Here is a 17,510-nt window from a genome sequence, read left to right as displayed (position 1 = left end):
AGAGCTGTTGGGGATAAATCTCAGCATGGTATTTTTCCATAGTTCATGAGATACCAGTTTTCAGTGAAAAATGATGAATGCAACTTGTAGAAGACCAGTCATCATATGGATGAAATGCTCTATCTACATCTTGGCAGCAACCTTTTTACTCTGTAGGCCTTGGCAGTTAAAGAACACAATGAAAGTTCATACTCTGCCTCTCTTGTGTATTCTTTGAATGTTTCATTTCTTCATCCAATAGCAAGTGGTAGTGCTGAGAGTCCGTGTATTTACTCTCAACCACAGTTCAAACTTAGATTAAATAACTTATAGAACAACTCAAAACACTGAAAGAAGTCACACAGAAGCACATATATTAAGATTCTAGAAATGTTCCTACAGAAATTACTCAAGAAATCTAAAGGGTACAAATCCGTAGTTATGTAAATCAGTATATCCATGGAGCTGATTTACAAAAGCTGATTACCTATTACAAAGAATTCATACTATACTACTACTATACATTTTTGGCCAATTCTCCAGCAGGGTAATAACTTCAAATTAAATCTAGTTGTCTTTCCAGAAGGTCTCATCACAAATTTTCAAATATTCAAGTGTAAAACTATTCTCTGGGCATAATCCAAAATTCACTTAAACACCTCTAAAGCTCCCTTGATTTCAGCAGGCAGTGAATGAGAGTGGAGCAGATCATCAGTTATAGGATTGGGTCTGTAGCTGCTACCATTAAATTCATATCCCTTTGGAAATCACAAGTCAAAGAGAGGGGTGGGAGTGTAGGAAGATGAAGACTGAGTCTGTGATACTGGTGGGTTCTGGATAAGGTGTTAATACCCTACAATTTATTGCAGATGGCAGGAAGCATCCAATCTAATATATCCCAAGATTCCTGTTTTCAAATGCTCTAACAGTTTCCACACTTGAAACTTTGTTACCCAGGTTTCCTCCAAAATCAGTTTCTTTCTGTTTGCATATCAGAAGTTCAGAATCCAAATGGTAAATAATTGCAGAAGGTAAAGCTACCCTTGTATTTATCAGATACTTGTCACAAGGGATAGCAGTCAAGGGAAAATGCACTCTCATGGCAGTAGGTTATATACAGGGAGTTGCTTTCCACTTTTTTTTACACTTTAATTAATCCTGATGCTCACAAGTCCTGTGAGTAGGGTAAACCCATCTGTTTAAGACATTATCAACAAGTTAATACTCTGCCCTTCTTATTCTCTGCATTTGGAATAACATCGGAACAAACACTTATATCAGCTTTTCCTGCAACACGTCTGACTATCTGGCTGGATCTCACTGCATGCAAAGATAGTTATGGATCTGATTACTTTCTGCCAGCCGGATTAGGGGGTTCCCCCTTGGGTCAGGGGAGTCCCCCACCCAAGTTGAGAAGCTCATAAATTATGCAGTATTATGAAATGACAAGAGATACATAAAGATGAATAAAATTACAGGGTGCATCTTGCCAGTTAATGTGCGAAACACACAAACCAGAGACAGAGAGGATTCAGTCAAGTCCTTGTTAAGTCCTATCCTGCACATAGAATAATGTACATGGTGAAGCACAGTTTTCTGGGACTCCTGGAGCCCAGAAAACCTCTCCCTAACTCTGAACCTTCAGAAAAAGGACTATAATAAGCTTGACTCATCATCTGGAATTTCTCTAATTTTTTGGAAAATATAGATCATATTTTTTTATACTTGTGTTGTATAAAGGAAAAAATTTGCTTTCTGTGCAAATACAAACAGTAGCTGAAGTGTTGGTGATTTTTGCTCATGGCCAAAGCATGTGTAGGTCTTTGTTTTCTGTTCAAACTTACATTTAGGGGATTTATTTTCCTAAAAGCAGAGCTGTGTTTCCAATTGACCTCTGCTTAACTTGTACGAGAAGTGGAAATTCTGTTGTGGGATGACAAAACCCTTTCTGTCTAACCTCCACCCACAGGCTTACAGTGCAGAACATCAGTATTATATGTGTGGCCCAGGCCTGTATGGGTGATGGAGCTGGGTTACAGATCTGTAACCCTGGCATGAGTTTGCAGCTGCTGATACCTGGCTTGCCTTACCTATTTTATCTTGCAGCATTGAACTGGAAGCAACAGGGATCCAAGGTAATAGAGATTGGAGACCTGGATCACAGGGAAGGCAGATAAAATATTCTCTTAACTTCTGTAAAAGATCCTACAGAAGATACTTTGGAGCCACCAGGTATTGTCAGCATTGCTTGTAGCTCTTGACTACATGGAAGAGTTGTGAAAGGCAGGCTCAGACTGTCTGATCAGACAAGCAAGAGTAGTTTTGCAAGCTCCCAGTCTCACTCTTAGTATGTCCCCGAGGAATAGGCACAGCGGTTATTCTCAAGTAAGGTGCCTGTCCTATCCCTTGTGGGTTTTCTAATTGGCAATGGCATCGTTCAAGGGTGTGAACCTGCCTTATTCACTTACTCAGCCAGGGCAAAACAGGATCTGTAGCCCAGGTTCCACGAGGCAAAAGGGTAGAAACAACTTCCACAGTGATTGCTGGGGCATTTCAGACTTCATCTAAATGACTCAGGTGCTCGCAGGCAACCCCACGTATCTCTGCTCCCCCACCCCACTGCCAGATCTTCTGCTGGTGTAAGAAATGGAGCCTAGTGGTCTGGCTCTTGTGTGGTTGTTCCCTCATCCAAGACTGGGACTGGAAGTAGACAGTTCTCATGGACACATATTTTCTTACTTGTCGTCAAGACACCTCATCCTTCCCAGTGTGGCTGACTGTAGCAGACCCGCCGTTAATCAGGGGCTCTGGCTGTAGGGCTGGCCGGCCATCCCTGCTGCAGGGAGGGCTGCAGACAGACTCCTCCTTTGCTACCCTGGCTGCCCGGCCTTGGGGACAGCACAGGCTAAATGATTAGGGCAATGCTTGCAGCAGTGATGGACTGGGAGCAAGAAGGACCACCTCCTGAGAGCATTGCTTTGAATGATTGCTCCTGCCAGGCAGAAAAAGCCTGCAGGCTCTCTTTTGGCCCACACGCTGGATTATTTGCCATGTGGGAGAGGCTGCAGCCATGGTAAGGGGACTGCCGCCCAGGGAAGGGAGCGATCTGCCTGGGCCAGCCTGTGGCACAGCTATGTCTACAAGAAGACAGACAGCAGTGTGACCCTGTGCAATGCACACCTCCTTTTCCAGGGGCCGACAAGCGGGCAGAGGCACACCCAGGCCACACAATTCTCGAGCACTTTCCTCTCAGAAAGTGAGAGAGTTGGTGTGAGGGAAGGGCACCACTGTGTGAGGGAGGGGGTATGGGGGAGCAGAACCACTCTGTGAGGGAACCAGTGTGGGGGAGCGGCACCATGATGTGGGGGAGCCAGTGTGAGGGAGTGGCATTGCCGTGTGAGGGAGCGACACCGCGGTGTGAGGGAGTGGGCATGGGGGAGCAGCACTGTTAGGTGGGGGAGCCGGTGTGAGGGAGCGGCACCGCCGTGTAGGGGAGTGGGTGTGGGGGAACGGCACCATTATGTGGAGGAGCCAGTGTGAAGGAGCGGCATCACTATGAGAGGGAGTTGGTGCGAGGGAGCGGCGCCACTGTGTGAGGGAGTGGCGTCGCGATGTGGTGGGCTGGGTGTGGGGGAGCAGCGTTGCCATGTGAGGGAGCGGCACCACCGTGTAAGGGATGGGACATCACTACCTGAGGGAGCTGGTGTGGGGTAGTGGCGTCGCCACGTGAGAGAGCGGCAACACCGTGTGAGGGAGCAGTATCGCTGTGTGAGGGAGCAGCACCGCCATGTTGAGGGAGCAGCACCGCCATGTTGAGGGAGCAGTACCGCCATGTTGAGGGAGCAGCACCGCCATGTTGAGGGAGCAGTACCGCCATGTTGAGGGAGCAGTACCGCCATGTTGAGGGAGCAGCACCGCCATGTTGAGGGAGCAGCACCGCCATGTTGAGGGAGCAGCACCGCCATGTTGAGGGAGCAGTACCGCCATGTTGAGGGAGCAGCACCGCCATGTTGAGGGAGCATGTGTGGGGGAGTGGCGGCGCTATGTGAGAGCTGGTGTGGGGGAGCAGGTGTGAGGGAGCGGCATCACTGTGTGGAGGCCGCGGCTGTGGAAGCTGGGGGTCTGCAAACGTGCAGCCTGGGTCAGAGGGTTTTGCAGCACCACCAAGACTTTGGAGTGGGTTGGAGGAGAAAGCCTCCTTCCTGCTTGGCAAAAAAACTGCGGCGCTGAGATATGCACCATGCTTTATTCTGCAAAGAGGTGGGAAAAGGGGAGGAGTGATCCAAGAAGAGGCTGTGGGAAGATTAACACTACTTACCCTGAGGAAAAAGCTGAACATCACTTCGAAATAGAGTAAGTTACAAGAAATGATCCTAGTTTTTGTGTAGATTGTATCATATGTTCTATCCCTGGTTTTCTAACAGGGAAGTACTAAGGAAATAACACAGTCCATGTATGAATCTGCTTGTCAGCCTCATGTCTTCTCAACATCATTGAATCCTGCTACCTGTTGAGGACCAAAAGCCTTAGAGAAGTTCTCGTTGTGAGTTCACAAGTACTGATGGTTGGTAGAGCTTGTTAGAGCTGCCGCCAAGGGAGGGATGGGCAGAATGTGACCGTCCCAGCCCCCGGCAAGCCCCAGCTAGACCTTCATCACATCTGTGGCTGTGCCCTCCCCACAGCACATCCCATTTCCTACCTGGTGACAGGATGGGTGAGGGAGGTTACATGAACAGAAAGCACCGTGTGTGGTGGGGGGAGGTTTAGGGAAGCCATAATCTTGGGGGGCAGAGGCATGTGAGGAAGACCATGGAAACCTGGATGATTGGAAAGGGGAGAGGGTTGGTGGGTACAGAACACAAGCCTGTAAGAAATGAACCTCATTTATTCTGCTCATGGGATTAACAAATCTAACTGAGGTCATAGGTGCCACAAGGTAACATTGCAGTTGGACATACCTTACATACTGGGCACTTTGTACATGAGCTGGGGGAGCACCTTGACATTTCCAAAATGCAGCTGTTCCCTGAACATGTTTCCTGGGACAGTGTAAGAAGTAAACATGCTGGCCAGACTGCTGAGCCGTGAAAACATCAGAGATCAGAACTTACTTGGCTTCATGGTCCAAAGAAAAATAAAAGGTGTCAGAACTGTAAACTCCAGTTACGGGACACATTGATTTTCAGTCGCCACTGTTGTGTGGATAAAACAGTCCTGGGCTCTTTGCATTGTTCATATTGAAGGTTCCCAAGGTCTTTAAGGAATGAAGGGAGAAAATCTGCACTTGAAGCACACATAAGAGTTGTTCAGCAACTGTCACAATCCAAAAACTCTAAACAGGGAGTGTGAGAGAAGGCAGGTCTGTGCTTCAGAGACCTGTATGTCACAGTCCCCTCCTTTTCTATTTTTCCTAAACTGGAATAAATCAGAGGAAGGTGCCAAGGCAGTGACTGTTCTCCATCCAATGCTGTAAAAGATGAGTAAGGGAGTGATCCCACCCTTTCCAGAGATTACAGGAATCTAGTAGGTTTTTGTTGCAATGTGCCTTGCAGTTCGGCAGGGGGAGGTACACGAGTGACAGCAATCATCAGAAAACAAGCCCTGTGACAGCCCTGACTTCAGGAAGGGGGGTGAATGGAGGGATTTGGGCTTTCATTAGTACAAAGGGGAGGATTGGGCCAGCTGACCAAAAATAGCCAGTGGCCCCAAATGCCAGACTTCTGAGAGGTGCAAGCTGTTGGTGAGCCCACTGCCCACCTTACCCGTGTCAAAAACCTGTTTCTTGCTGCTGAGAGTGGATGAGAGGAGTATAGTGTGGTTGCTGCCATGTTTCTCCTTCTTTCTCCATTCATCACTCCCTTCCGCTTTTTCTTCTCTCCCCTTTTATTTTGATCTGTGTATAAATATGAGGGAAACCTTGGGCCCAAACCTTTAAGACTGGCACAGTTAATTTCTTAGCTGCTTCTCGTTCATGAGTTGTCATGACTTTCGTAACACTGGCAAGGACCTTGCCTTTGAAAATTCATCCAGAGATGGTCCTTCAGTGCCAGACAGCTTAGTATCACATCCTGATTTCTCATTCACATACAGTTGAGACCCAAACTTAGCTAAACTGAGTGGTGTGGTGAAACCACAGAGATTAAATGTCTGCAAAGATAAGGTGTGGTGGGACTGTGCTGTCTACAGGGACTTGTACTTTACAGTTTATGTAAAACCTATTCTAACTCAGTGGGAGTGAATGGTTCTGCAGCAGGTCAGCATTGCACAAACTACTTCCAGAGTGAGTTAGACCACTCTGAGCTGTACAAAGGCAGATTTTGGTTGGAATAATGTGCGAATGTCTGGTTTTCAAATTTCTACTGACCATGCACTTCAAAGAGAATCTGGATATTCAAATATTTCTTAATCTCTAATTGTGTTCTTGTTCTAGTATTATAGCTACATCTTAAAGCAAAAGAAATTGTTTTCAATATAAATAATACATTTGATTGATGCTTGTTTATTGTCTTCAGTCATCACCACCTGCCCATACCAAACCTTCACATATTTGTGCAACTGTAAGCAAGTTTTCCATCCTGGTTCAACCCAAAGTCCTGGGAACAGGTTCACCACTAGTAATCATAGGCCCGATTCCCCAACAGACAAATGGGACTGGACCACCTGACAAAAGTGTTTGATATTATCCTCAAATCTAAATCTTCATGATTCCATCGATCATATTTTACACTAAGTTTTGTAACATTTATGTACGCTACAAATACTTTGCAGGCTCTCATTGCCTCTGCTTAAGACAGGAGTCCTGCCTTTAAAAGTATACTTGCTTGAAAGTAACTGATTTCACAAATGTAGTATTAGAGCAATAATTTATGTAAAACCTTTCATCCTGCCTGGCACATGATGGTTTATATTCACTTCAGAGTTGACTTTCTGAGCCCTCCAAGTGAGATTCTCCTCTGAGAGGAGACCCAAACACACAGACTTTACACAACAGACTCCTTGCATACTTAACACTACAATGCATTAAATAAATGCAGTTCCCTCTGTGGTAGAGGACAGCAACCACCTCTGTCTTACCACATTACATATCAAGGGAAAGACAATTATAATTAAAGATATAAAGCTTCCTTTTCTTCAAAAAAGGGCTTTCAGTATATTCCATCTGAAAGAAGACCACGCAGGAATCATCATGGACTTCATTTTATCTAAGTCAAAAGTAAAGATCTGAAATGGGCCTTCTCAGTTGTGAATCTTTAGTTCCAGAAATTCTTAAATAGAAAGTGGAGAGCACTACACCCTATGGCCTTTCCAGGCTCTAATAAAAGGGCAGGAGAGAAGCTATGAGGTACTTGTGTATCTACACAATTCAGAGAGTTGATAGGGTTTGAAATACTAAAACCACTGGACAACAGCTGTGTATAGCACTGCGATTCATGGCTCAGTACTGCATAGTGCTAAGCACCCTCTTAAAGGCTGAGAATTCTTCACTCCCAGTGTCTTTTCCAGCACTTGAAGGCCTTCAAATCCTTTGAAGTTTGAAACATCTTGTCATCTCTTCTGGGGTTGGCAGCCCCTATAAAATTCCAACTTTCAAAGTTTCCCTGCCTTAATATTAGCCAGAAATGATTACTCCAGAAGAATGCACCAAGGCACAGTTTAGTCAAAATGAAGCAGTCCACTTCTTGACTCTCAGGTACTTTTTGTGCGTGTCTTGGAAAGGGCAGAGGTCCTTTCAGAGTTATGTGATTTAGCATTTTCAGTGCCTCAGTTAAGCAAAGAATATGACTTGGAAGTGTTTTCAGAGGAAGAGCTGGATGGCTCTGAAGAAGATATTCTGTATTTTCCTGCAAAACAAAGAATGGTAGTTAGACATAAGCACAGATGGCCTGGGACGTGTTGGCACTGCAAAGGACAGTTAGACCTGTCCTGATGACCCAGGTGGCTTTGACTTGCTCTGCAGCCCTTATACTAGCTGGATTACAACAATACCAGCAACCGCAGAAGTCAATGTGTTTGGTGACACAGCCAGGTTATGTCAGCTTGAACTGACAGTCGTGCCATAGGGTAGTAATTTACTCACAGAAATAGAGGGACTTAGTGATCCTTCTTAAGCATGGGGATGCATCTAGAACACGTGCTCTTGAGATGAATCTCAGCTCCTTCCCCCTTGTGACCATGAGTCTCTAAACTAAGACCCAGGCGCACAGATACTGAGAGCAGAGTGTGGGAGAGACTGCTAATAATATGGGAGTTTGAGGTGGCAGGAGCATGGAAGGCAGTTGTGGGCAAGGCTCATTCTTGTGGTGGGAGGCTTCTGTATCTGGCGATAACGTAAACTTACTGTAGCAGAATCAGAGACCAACTTCTTGTTCCATTATCTGACTAATAATTAAACAGACTCTTAAAAAGCAGATGCTTGCCTACATTAAGCTCCTTCATATACCACTTTGATCAAATGTCACTATCTTCTCTGAGCAATGGTTGAATGAAAAGATTACACATTTAAGAATGAAATTACTCATTTTCATCAATGTTTCATGCAAAATAAAGTCATAACTGAAATGGTGATGTCCGTAAAATGACTGCCAGAGAACCTTTGAAGAGATGCAGCTCCAAGGTGGTGAAGAGTACATGAAGAGTAAATGGAACACTGTGTCATGATATCATTAAACTCAAAACAAAGCTCAGTTAGTGGTTTTCAGAACTGGTGAAAAATGACACCATCTAATACTTGGTTTAGTGTTAGACAGTTACGGTGCTAGCATTATGCTTCAATCATGAGCAAGTATGCTAGTGATTCCAATGACTTATTACAGTTCCTTTGTATTACAAGATGAAATACCATCTATGGATGGATGGATAGACAAACAGATCAATAGAAATCAGGATACGCAGACTCTGAGAGTGAGAATGTGGGCAAAACCTCATCTGTGCTTCAGTAGGAGAGACCTGTTGTCACATACCTGTTTTCCCACATAAGTTGTTAAAAGTTCTTGAAAATGGATAGCTCATAGCAAGCATTGGTGTCACCAGGATCAGGGAGGATGACTGTAAGAGACAAAATTGCTTTTTGTCAAAAACCTTGAACTTTCTTTGTGCATACATTGAGGGGAAAAACAAAGGTTACAATAAAATGTTGTTCAGTAGTACAAGCAGGCAGTCCACAGAGGGACAAGTTAGATGTTTGTGAGACATCCAGTTCACCCATTTGTGTGTTTATAATGGTGATGAAGGTGATCAACTTTAAAAGAAACTAGAGGACACAAACAGCCTGTCTCTAACTCTTGACCAGGGAAGATGGCTTAAGCTCCACAGTCTGTCATATCAGACAGTACAGAGTTCTGGTCTCTTATCTGAGGGCGTATATCCATTAAAGTAGCCAAAAAAGCTAAGATTTACATGCTTGCGGATGGTAGTTGAAGGCCAATAGCCTGAGATAATCAGAGGCAAATTTAACCTGACACACTAGAGGGCATTGGAACACAACTGTCTACAGTCCAGATGAGAAGGAAAAAACTTTTTGCTGCTAAAATGAAGTTTCTTTTTCGGTTCTGGAGTGGTTTGAGAATTTAATGTGACTCCTCCAAAACATGTATCAAAAAAAGTATGGAAAACACATCTTCTTTTCAGTCCTTCTCCGTACATGAGGTTGTACCATGGTGGTGGGACACTAGGCAGTTCTGTGTATTGTTACCTATATCATAAGGTGGTAGAGAAAGAAGGTAAATAAATAACATCTAAAAGACTTTGATCTTGCTTTATTTATCCCTTATCAACAGAACTGCCAAGAAAATATGCCAATTCCCACTGCCTGGGGCAGCTTCCACAGTGTCAGCTGGAGTTGGAAATGTCTGTCCCAGGACATTTTATCTGAAAAGGAATTCAGAATTGGGGTCCAAGACTTGACAACTTGTTCTTTCTACTTTATTCTCCTGGATGTGTCAGTACAGGAGGGAATGAAGAATTGATATGCTTAATGATATTTGTATCAGTTGTTCCTACCTTCCTTCCAGTTTACTGGGAAAAATAAGTTTTCCCACAGTCAGAATAGCATCACATCCAGCAGATGTAATTTTCAAGCCAGAAGGAAGGAGTGGCACTTTAAAAATGCATTAGGAAATGTTCCCAGACCTGGGTTCCCAGGAGTAATCCTCCTGAAGAAAATACTGGAATACTTGTAGTATCAGTTAAAAAAAATCCAGGTGGATGATTCTGGGGGTCCTAAATGAAGAAACATGAGGCTGAAATTGCATCTTTCCTGTCTCGTCCTGACAAAATATCTGAATGTGGCAGATGGTTGGAGCACTTAAACCTTACAGTGCTGCTCTGCCTGGCTAATCACAGACTGCATCCTCCTGGGCCTTCAGTACATTGCTGGAGGGAACATAGAAAGAGGTCAGTATTGGGTCCAATATCTTTTTTAACGTCTTCATTAATGATATAGATGGTAGGAAAAGTGCACCCTCACCAAGTCTGCAGATGATACAAAACTCAAATGAGTGGCTGATAGATCAGATGAGTCTGCTGTCATTCAGAGGGACCTTGACAGGCTGGAGAAATGGGATGAAAGGAATCTTATGAAGTTCATCAAAGAGAAATGAGAGGTCCTCCTGCCCCTGGGGAGTAACAACCCCATACACCAGGACATGCTGGGGACCATCTGACTGGAAAGGAGTAAAGACAGGGCCAGACTTTTCTACTTGGTGCCCAGTTAAAGGACAAGAGGCAGTGGGAATGAAAACAGAGCCAGACTTTCCTTGTTTGTGCCCAGTGAAAGGACAAGAGGTGTTGGAAACAAATACAGGAAATCCCACTTATGAAGAAACTTTTTCACTGTGAGGGTGGTCAAACACAGGAAAAGGCTGCACAGAGAGATTGTGGAGTTTTCATCCTTGGAGATACTCAAAACCCAACTGGACATGGCTCTGAGTTCTAGCTGAATGTGCTCTGAGTGGGACGTGCTCTGAGTGGGAGGGTGGTGCTGCATAATCTCTGGATGTGCTTTCCAACTTCAACAACCGTGTGATTTTTGTGGAATTTGGAGGGATTCAACCCAATGCTGCTCCTCTGAGATGACAGTTTAGCCTTAATGGACTCCTTAATTCCTTTGAGGCTATGTACCCATCTGTCTTAATTATGCTAGTTTTTATGTCTGCTTCCCAGTTCTTTAGCAATACCTGTACAGACTCTTCTGAATCCTGTTCAGATACTAATATATAGTTAAACTCTACTGTCATGTAAGAATGACGCTAGCATTTATAACCACTTTCTTTTTCACCCCAAGTGCCACTGGTTAGATTCTGATGCCTTTATCATCATCCTGGCATGGCTTCTCTGATAAGGAGTTATAAATGCAGAATTGTAAGTTGAAACAAGCATTTCTGTGTTAGAATACACTGAGTTATCCATCCTCATGCAGCCATCCCAGAGAGAGGTATTTTACACCTGTTGGCTGAAACTTTTCTATATTGTGTGTCTGGAAATGTGGCCCCTCTTGGACAGAACACACCTTTGGCATCAGCAGGAATTGGATAACAAAAAACTCTGTAGCCACAACACATCTTCAACCAGCAGAGTTCTTTGTGAGGCAATATTAGTCCATAGTGTCAGCTCTTGACCCTCTCCTAGGGCTGTAAGACACATCCTGGGTCACTGAGGCTATGACGCTCCTGTGTGGTCGGCTTCCTATATTCTGCTTTAGGCATTTATCAAGAATCATTTTAAAAGCCACAAATTCTGTGGTTTTCCTCCTTTGCTCAGACTGAGAGACCATTCTCCCAACCTTCCTAATGGGAACTGATTGCTTAAATGACATAAGCAGATTTGCACTTGGTTGGATCCAAGGATCCTCTAGGCCAGTTGCTTCACATCCAACGTGGGCTATAGCAGAGGCCCTGGGGACGAGTTTTACAAAAGAGAAGTAAGCTTGTAGCAGCACATCTTCAGAATGTTTTTTCTACTTCTGGCTATCAGAGGTACAGGGACTTCTGGGGACAAAGTCAAGACCTCGGTGTAAGGGCTTGGTGTCAAGCCCTTAATTGCCTCTTAAGCTTACACAAAATGAAGTAAACTACAAGAAAATCCAGGAAAGTGTCAAATGTCCATAAGGTCCAGGAGCAAGGAGGTTTAAATCTCCTTTACTTGCTTTGAATCTGCCACTCATTATGGTCAGGTCTGGTCCTTAATTATCAAACTGGATGGCACACTGGGTCCATGGCCTTGTAGCAGCGTACATCCGTTTTACATTCCCCATCAGTTGTTTAGGCTGAAGAGTACTATGCCATTCTAGCACAGCAGTCCTCCCACCTCTTTGGTACTTGTTCTGCTCTGCATCTTTCCAATTGGGCTATATCTTTTTTGAACTTATTTAAGCTCATTTGTTCCCATGCCAGCATTTTCCAGTGGCTTAAATAGCTCTGCCTTCCTTTAAGCATTTTGGAGGAAGGGCCTATGGTGCGGTGAGATCTGTGGAGGTGAAGGACACATGGAGAGAGGAACCAGGAGCTGCTAAAGATTAGGAGGTGTGAAGGGAGCAGATCCGTGGCTGGCACAAGATAGTCTAGCTCCATGGCTGCCCAGTGGCTTATAGCAGCTGAGCCCTGTTTTACCCTTTTCAAACAGCCACTGACCATTTTTTTTTTCAGTCTTGATCTCTGGAGCACAAATTGAAATGGAAGAAGTTCCACTTAATCATAAGAAGCAGCTTTTTTTTAATGCTGAATGTGGCAAAACACCACAGCTTTTTATCTAAAGAGTTAGTGGATTCTCCAGCTTTATTGATACTGAAAACCTCACATGAAAATGTCTTAAGCAACCTGATCTAATTTTGAGCAGTGGATTTGGACTAGATGACCTCAAGAGGTTCTTTCCAACCTCAACTGCTCCATGATTCAGTGACATGTCTCTTTAGAGTTGTGTTTCTGTCCTAATTGTATTCCTCAGAAGTAATTTTCCTGGGGCACTGTGCATACTTTATTTTTTCTCTTGAAGATGGTAGTGGAACAGTTTTCACCCTTAATGTGAATGTTTATCCTGAGCAGAAGCATTTCCAGATGCTCATTCAAGTTGTACTTCAATGCAGGAAGGAGTGCAAGAGTCACTGGGCCAAAGAAACTCTCTCTGGAAGGAAGAGAAGCCTTCCAGGATCTTTCTTAAGGATCCAGTCCCTGTTTGAAACAGTTTTGTTTTGTTTTGTTTTGTTTTTTAAGGCACTGAATGTTTTGGGTTAAACGCAGAAATTTAATGGGTACAGGATGTTAGTCTCTGCTCTTCTAGGAGACTGTCCAGGCCACTTGATTCCAGAAACACATTTATTTACGTTCTATCTTCTGTTCATTAAAATTTGAGTCCTTTCAACACATAGACAGGATTTTGACAAAAGATTCATTCTTCCTTCCATTTTCTGTTCCCAGTATGAAGTGGAGGCTAACCTGTCTCCTTGTCTCACATGTTCAAGTTGCACTATCTCCATTCTTTCCTGCTCATAGCTGAAGGGCATCTTCCCCAAGAAGTTCCTTTTACACTTCTCTTAGGTTGTGAGTAAATAAGTAAATAATAGTTCCACTGGAATGATATGTTTTCTAACTCAAAGTTTCAGTTATATTTGTGGTTTATTTCTTGTGGAATATGGGATAAATGTCCACCAACCTCCTCCTCAATTTTTACCAATCGCAGATGAAATAATGAACTTTGAAAAAGGGGTTATATTCATATTTTTGTTTAGTGTCTTCTCATTCTCTGACTAATTCTAATAAATAATTCACAATATAAAGTGCATTTGATTTAAAAGACACTTGTTAGGCTATTCAGCAGTAACTGAGAATACATTCTTAGGTTAAGGTTCTAACCTTTGTTTGCTGTGAACTCCATTTGGACATTGAATTCCTCTTCAGCAAGGCTTCTTGTATCTATTCGGTTTTTTAAAAAAAAAAAAATCAATCAGTAAATATAGCAATTATGCTCAAATTCCAACAGTATTTTCACATAATATAAGAAATAGTTTGAATTCTTACCTTCTTGTCCCAGAGAGTCCCAAACACCAAAATGAATAATCCCTAGGAGACAGATAATTGCATGCAGTTTGTTGACACCAAGCTTTTAATTGCAGTAACTCATAATTATCTCAAAGATTGTCCTTGTTGATTATTTAAACTCTGAACTCTTTAGAATAAGAGGACATTTTTCTAACTGTATCACATAACAGATTGCTGATGTGGTAGGAGTTCTCCAGGCCTGGCCTATTTAAACTGTGTGTGAATCTGTTCTACAAAAGTGACACCAGCAGTTTGCCAGCACTGAACAGACTTGGAAGAAGGGACATTTGTGTATGGAAGACATGCCCTGCCTATGCTCCCCAGATAAGCTAACAGGTTCACAATATAAAAGGCAAGGGAATTTTGTCTGAGGCATACAATTTTGATGCCATTTTTAAGAGACAGAGTAGACATAACTATTGTGTCCTTAAGAAATCCAGTTGTTTTGGAATCTTACTGGCCACTTAAATATGTTGTTGTGAAAATCATACTGACTGGAAACTTTCAATCATATGTATTTTGCTCAATTCCTCACTTTATTATTAATACTTGTTCTTGGTGACTTTCATGTTGTTTATACTCTCTTATTACTTGAACCCACAAGAACATAATATGATGCTTCCAGATGCACTGTAAATGACACCAGACATGCTGAAGCTTGCCCAGCTGAACACAATAGGGATATTTTCCTGACCTTCAGGAATGAAGCTCTTCCCAAAACTACTGTCAAAGTTGGAAGTTATCTTTATGCCAGCTTTATCTGTAAGGCACATCTGTTACAGCAGCTGAGAATATGAAATCCCATTCCAGGAATGGGTTTCTCAAAGAGCCCTTGGGGAATAAGGATGTGTAAGGCAAACCTGAGCTTTCTCAAGCTGTTTTTATTCCCCTCCAAGCACAGCACTTCAAGAATTTCACTACATGTTAAATAGCTGTAGAGGAAACAAAACCATACATACATGTAACTCACCTGCAAAGCATTGAGCAGAGCAAAGAGGATGTGGAAAGCTCGATGACTGTTTTTGATGACGGTGGCAAGGCCAAATCCCCAGGTGAGGCCTAACAGTGGTGTCAAGATGGCCACACTTTTTCCAATTTGAAACAAAGAGTTCCTCTCCTGCCTGTTTGACCTATCCCCAATAGTTGGCCTCAGTATTTTTATTATAACAACTGCGGTGATGAACAAATTCATAGCCACAATGATCAGGGCAGGTATGACAAAGGCCAAGAGAGCTTTGCTGTCCTTCCAGTTGAGCCAGCAGACATCGTTTCTGGTGTAATTGTTCCTTGGCAGTGTGACAGCAATGGTGATGACTGCAATGACAAAGGGACACCCATATCCCAGAGAGAATGTCACTGCTTTCTGAGCGGTCTTGCTTGTGTTATATAAGATGAAGACCAGTCTGTAGAAAAGAATGAGGCCCAGGCTGAGCATCCAGAAAAAGACACACAGGTAGAACAAATGAGTGAAGAAGGTGGCCACAAAACAGATACCTCTGCTCATCTGTTGGTTTTGGTCATTGATGGAAGCAGTGACAACAAACCAAATGTCAGCAATCAGGAGTGATATAGCTATGTTGAGTATACAGACGTGGCGCATATAGGAGGTTGTGTTGTTTGTCACATATTTCCAGACTAAGGATTCAATTATAATGCAGGCCACCAAACTCAAGATTGAAATGGCCAGGCCAATGTAGGTAATATAATCTTCGAAGATTACCTGGGAGGATTTATCAGGTGACATCAGAATAGAGAACGATGTCAAGTGATTGCAGGAGCAAGTGACATTATCTTCTTCATCTGTCGGTATGCAACCATGAGTATCCCAGCCCCCGCTGTGTTCGTTGAGTGCGAAGTTCCAAAAGACACACTGGGGCATCTTTAGAGATGAGTTTTTCTTTGCAAAGGTCATGTTAATATTGAAATTCTGGCTTCTGTTGCTGCTCACAGTTGTTGTTATCAGTAAGCCGTTCACATATTCAGGCTCTTTCCGAGGCAAAATACGCCCAAGATTTGAGTACATCACACTGACAATGGTTGAATTTTGGGTTAAAGTCTGAATTTCAGTTTCACCAATGAGCACACTAACTGTGAGGTTTTCTGTACTGAGGAAACTCTTGTTATAATCTGTGTTGCTATTTTCTGTGACAACTACACCTTGTAGCTGAAGGGTGTTTGCATACACAAGAGGAATGGTATTATTAACTGGTTGAAGATTCAGTGAAAAATTTTCTACTGATTTCAGTAACAAAGAACTTTTGTGTGTCTCCTCTTTATTCAGGTCTTTCCAAACTTCCGTTGTGGAATCAGCAACAATAAAGTCCACTACGGAGAGGAAATTCTGGAGCAACAACAAAATAATGCTGTTAATGAAATCGTAGACAAATCATTGTTGATTCTGATGGTAATTTCTGTGTCGTCCTAGAATTGTTTTATGAAAATGCCCAGCATTTTCTTATTTTGCTCAATCCATGTAAAACTTTCAGTTGTTAACCCTCTGCATGCTCTATTTTCAAGTTAAGGTTTCCAAAAGTGGATCTGTGTGTCATTTTTTTTTAAATATTATTTAGGGTTTTTTCATCTCCAGCCTACTTTCCCTTCTTTCTCAGCCTTTGTCCTGCCTTTGATTTCTCACTCTACCATATAAAGTTCCCCAGCTAAAAAGCACCGAGTCTTTTTGCACTTTTCTGCTCAGAAGAGCGGTGCCTTTCCTCTATACATCACAACCAGGGTTTCCAAGTATTTCTAAGATTTGTTTTGCTATTCATTTCTTATAACATCCAATTGATTTTCCTTGCTTACTCATGGCCCCTGGAATTTACTCACCTTTTCCCTATTTCAATGCTTTTTTTCTATTCCTCTTTCTTCATAGAATCATATTTTCACAGAATCACAGAATGGCTTTGACATTTAAAGATCATCCAATCCACGCCCCCTGCCATGGACAGGGACATCCAACCTGACCTTGAGCATTTCCAATGATGGGGCATCTACAACTTCTCTTGGCAATCTGTTCCAGTGTCTCACCACCCTCACATTTAAGAATTTCTTCCTTGTGTCCAACCTAAATCTACCCTCTTTCAGTTTAAAACCATTGCCCCTTGTCCTGTCTCTACAGGCCCTGGTAAAAAGTCTTTCTCCATCTTTCCTACAAGGCCACTTTAAGTTTTGAAAGACCACAGTAAGGTCTTCTTGGAGTCTTCTCCAAGCTGAATGACCCCAACTCTCTCAGCCTGTCCTCTGACCATTTTTATGGCCCGCCTCTGGACCTGCTCGAGCAGGTCAATGTCTTTCTTGTACCGGGGATCCCCTGAACTGCACACAGTACTCCAGTTGAGGTCTCATGAAAGCGTAGTAGAGGGGGAGAATCACCTGCCTTGACCTGCTGGCCATGCATCCTTCTATGCAGACCAGGATACAATTGGCTTTCTGAGCTGCAAGTGCACGTTGCTGGCTCATGTCCAATTTTTCATCCATCGTTCCTTGTCCTTTCCTCTATCT

The 17,510-nt window shown here is 43.1% G+C and overlaps 1 protein-coding gene across 1 annotated transcript in view; it reads right to left on the bottom strand.

Moving 5' to 3' along the window:
* Window positions 1–6,458: 6,458 nt before the first annotated feature.
* The window catches only part of ADGRF5 (adhesion G protein-coupled receptor F5), a 48,628-nt gene continuing 37,576 nt past the window's right edge, over window positions 6,459–17,510 (bottom strand). The window contains exons 18-22 of the mRNA XM_033005047.2: window positions 14,980–16,350; window positions 13,989–14,030; window positions 13,824–13,883; window positions 8,940–9,024; window positions 6,459–7,820 (exon numbers count right to left, since the gene is read on the bottom strand). Of these exons, the coding sequence (XP_032860938.1) occupies window positions 7,741–7,820; window positions 8,940–9,024; window positions 13,824–13,883; window positions 13,989–14,030; window positions 14,980–16,350 (1,638 nt within the window). The 3' untranslated portion in view covers window positions 6,459–7,740. The remainder of the gene's footprint in view (window positions 7,821–8,939; window positions 9,025–13,823; window positions 13,884–13,988; window positions 14,031–14,979; window positions 16,351–17,510) is intronic.

This window comes from Tyto alba, unplaced genomic scaffold (genome assembly GCF_018691265.1).
Source record: "Tyto alba isolate M040663 unplaced genomic scaffold, T.alba_DEE_v4.0 Super-Scaffold_40, whole genome shotgun sequence".
NCBI lineage: Eukaryota > Metazoa > Chordata > Aves > Strigiformes > Tytonidae > Tyto > Tyto alba.
This window is presented reverse-complemented; position numbering and strand designations above follow the sequence as displayed.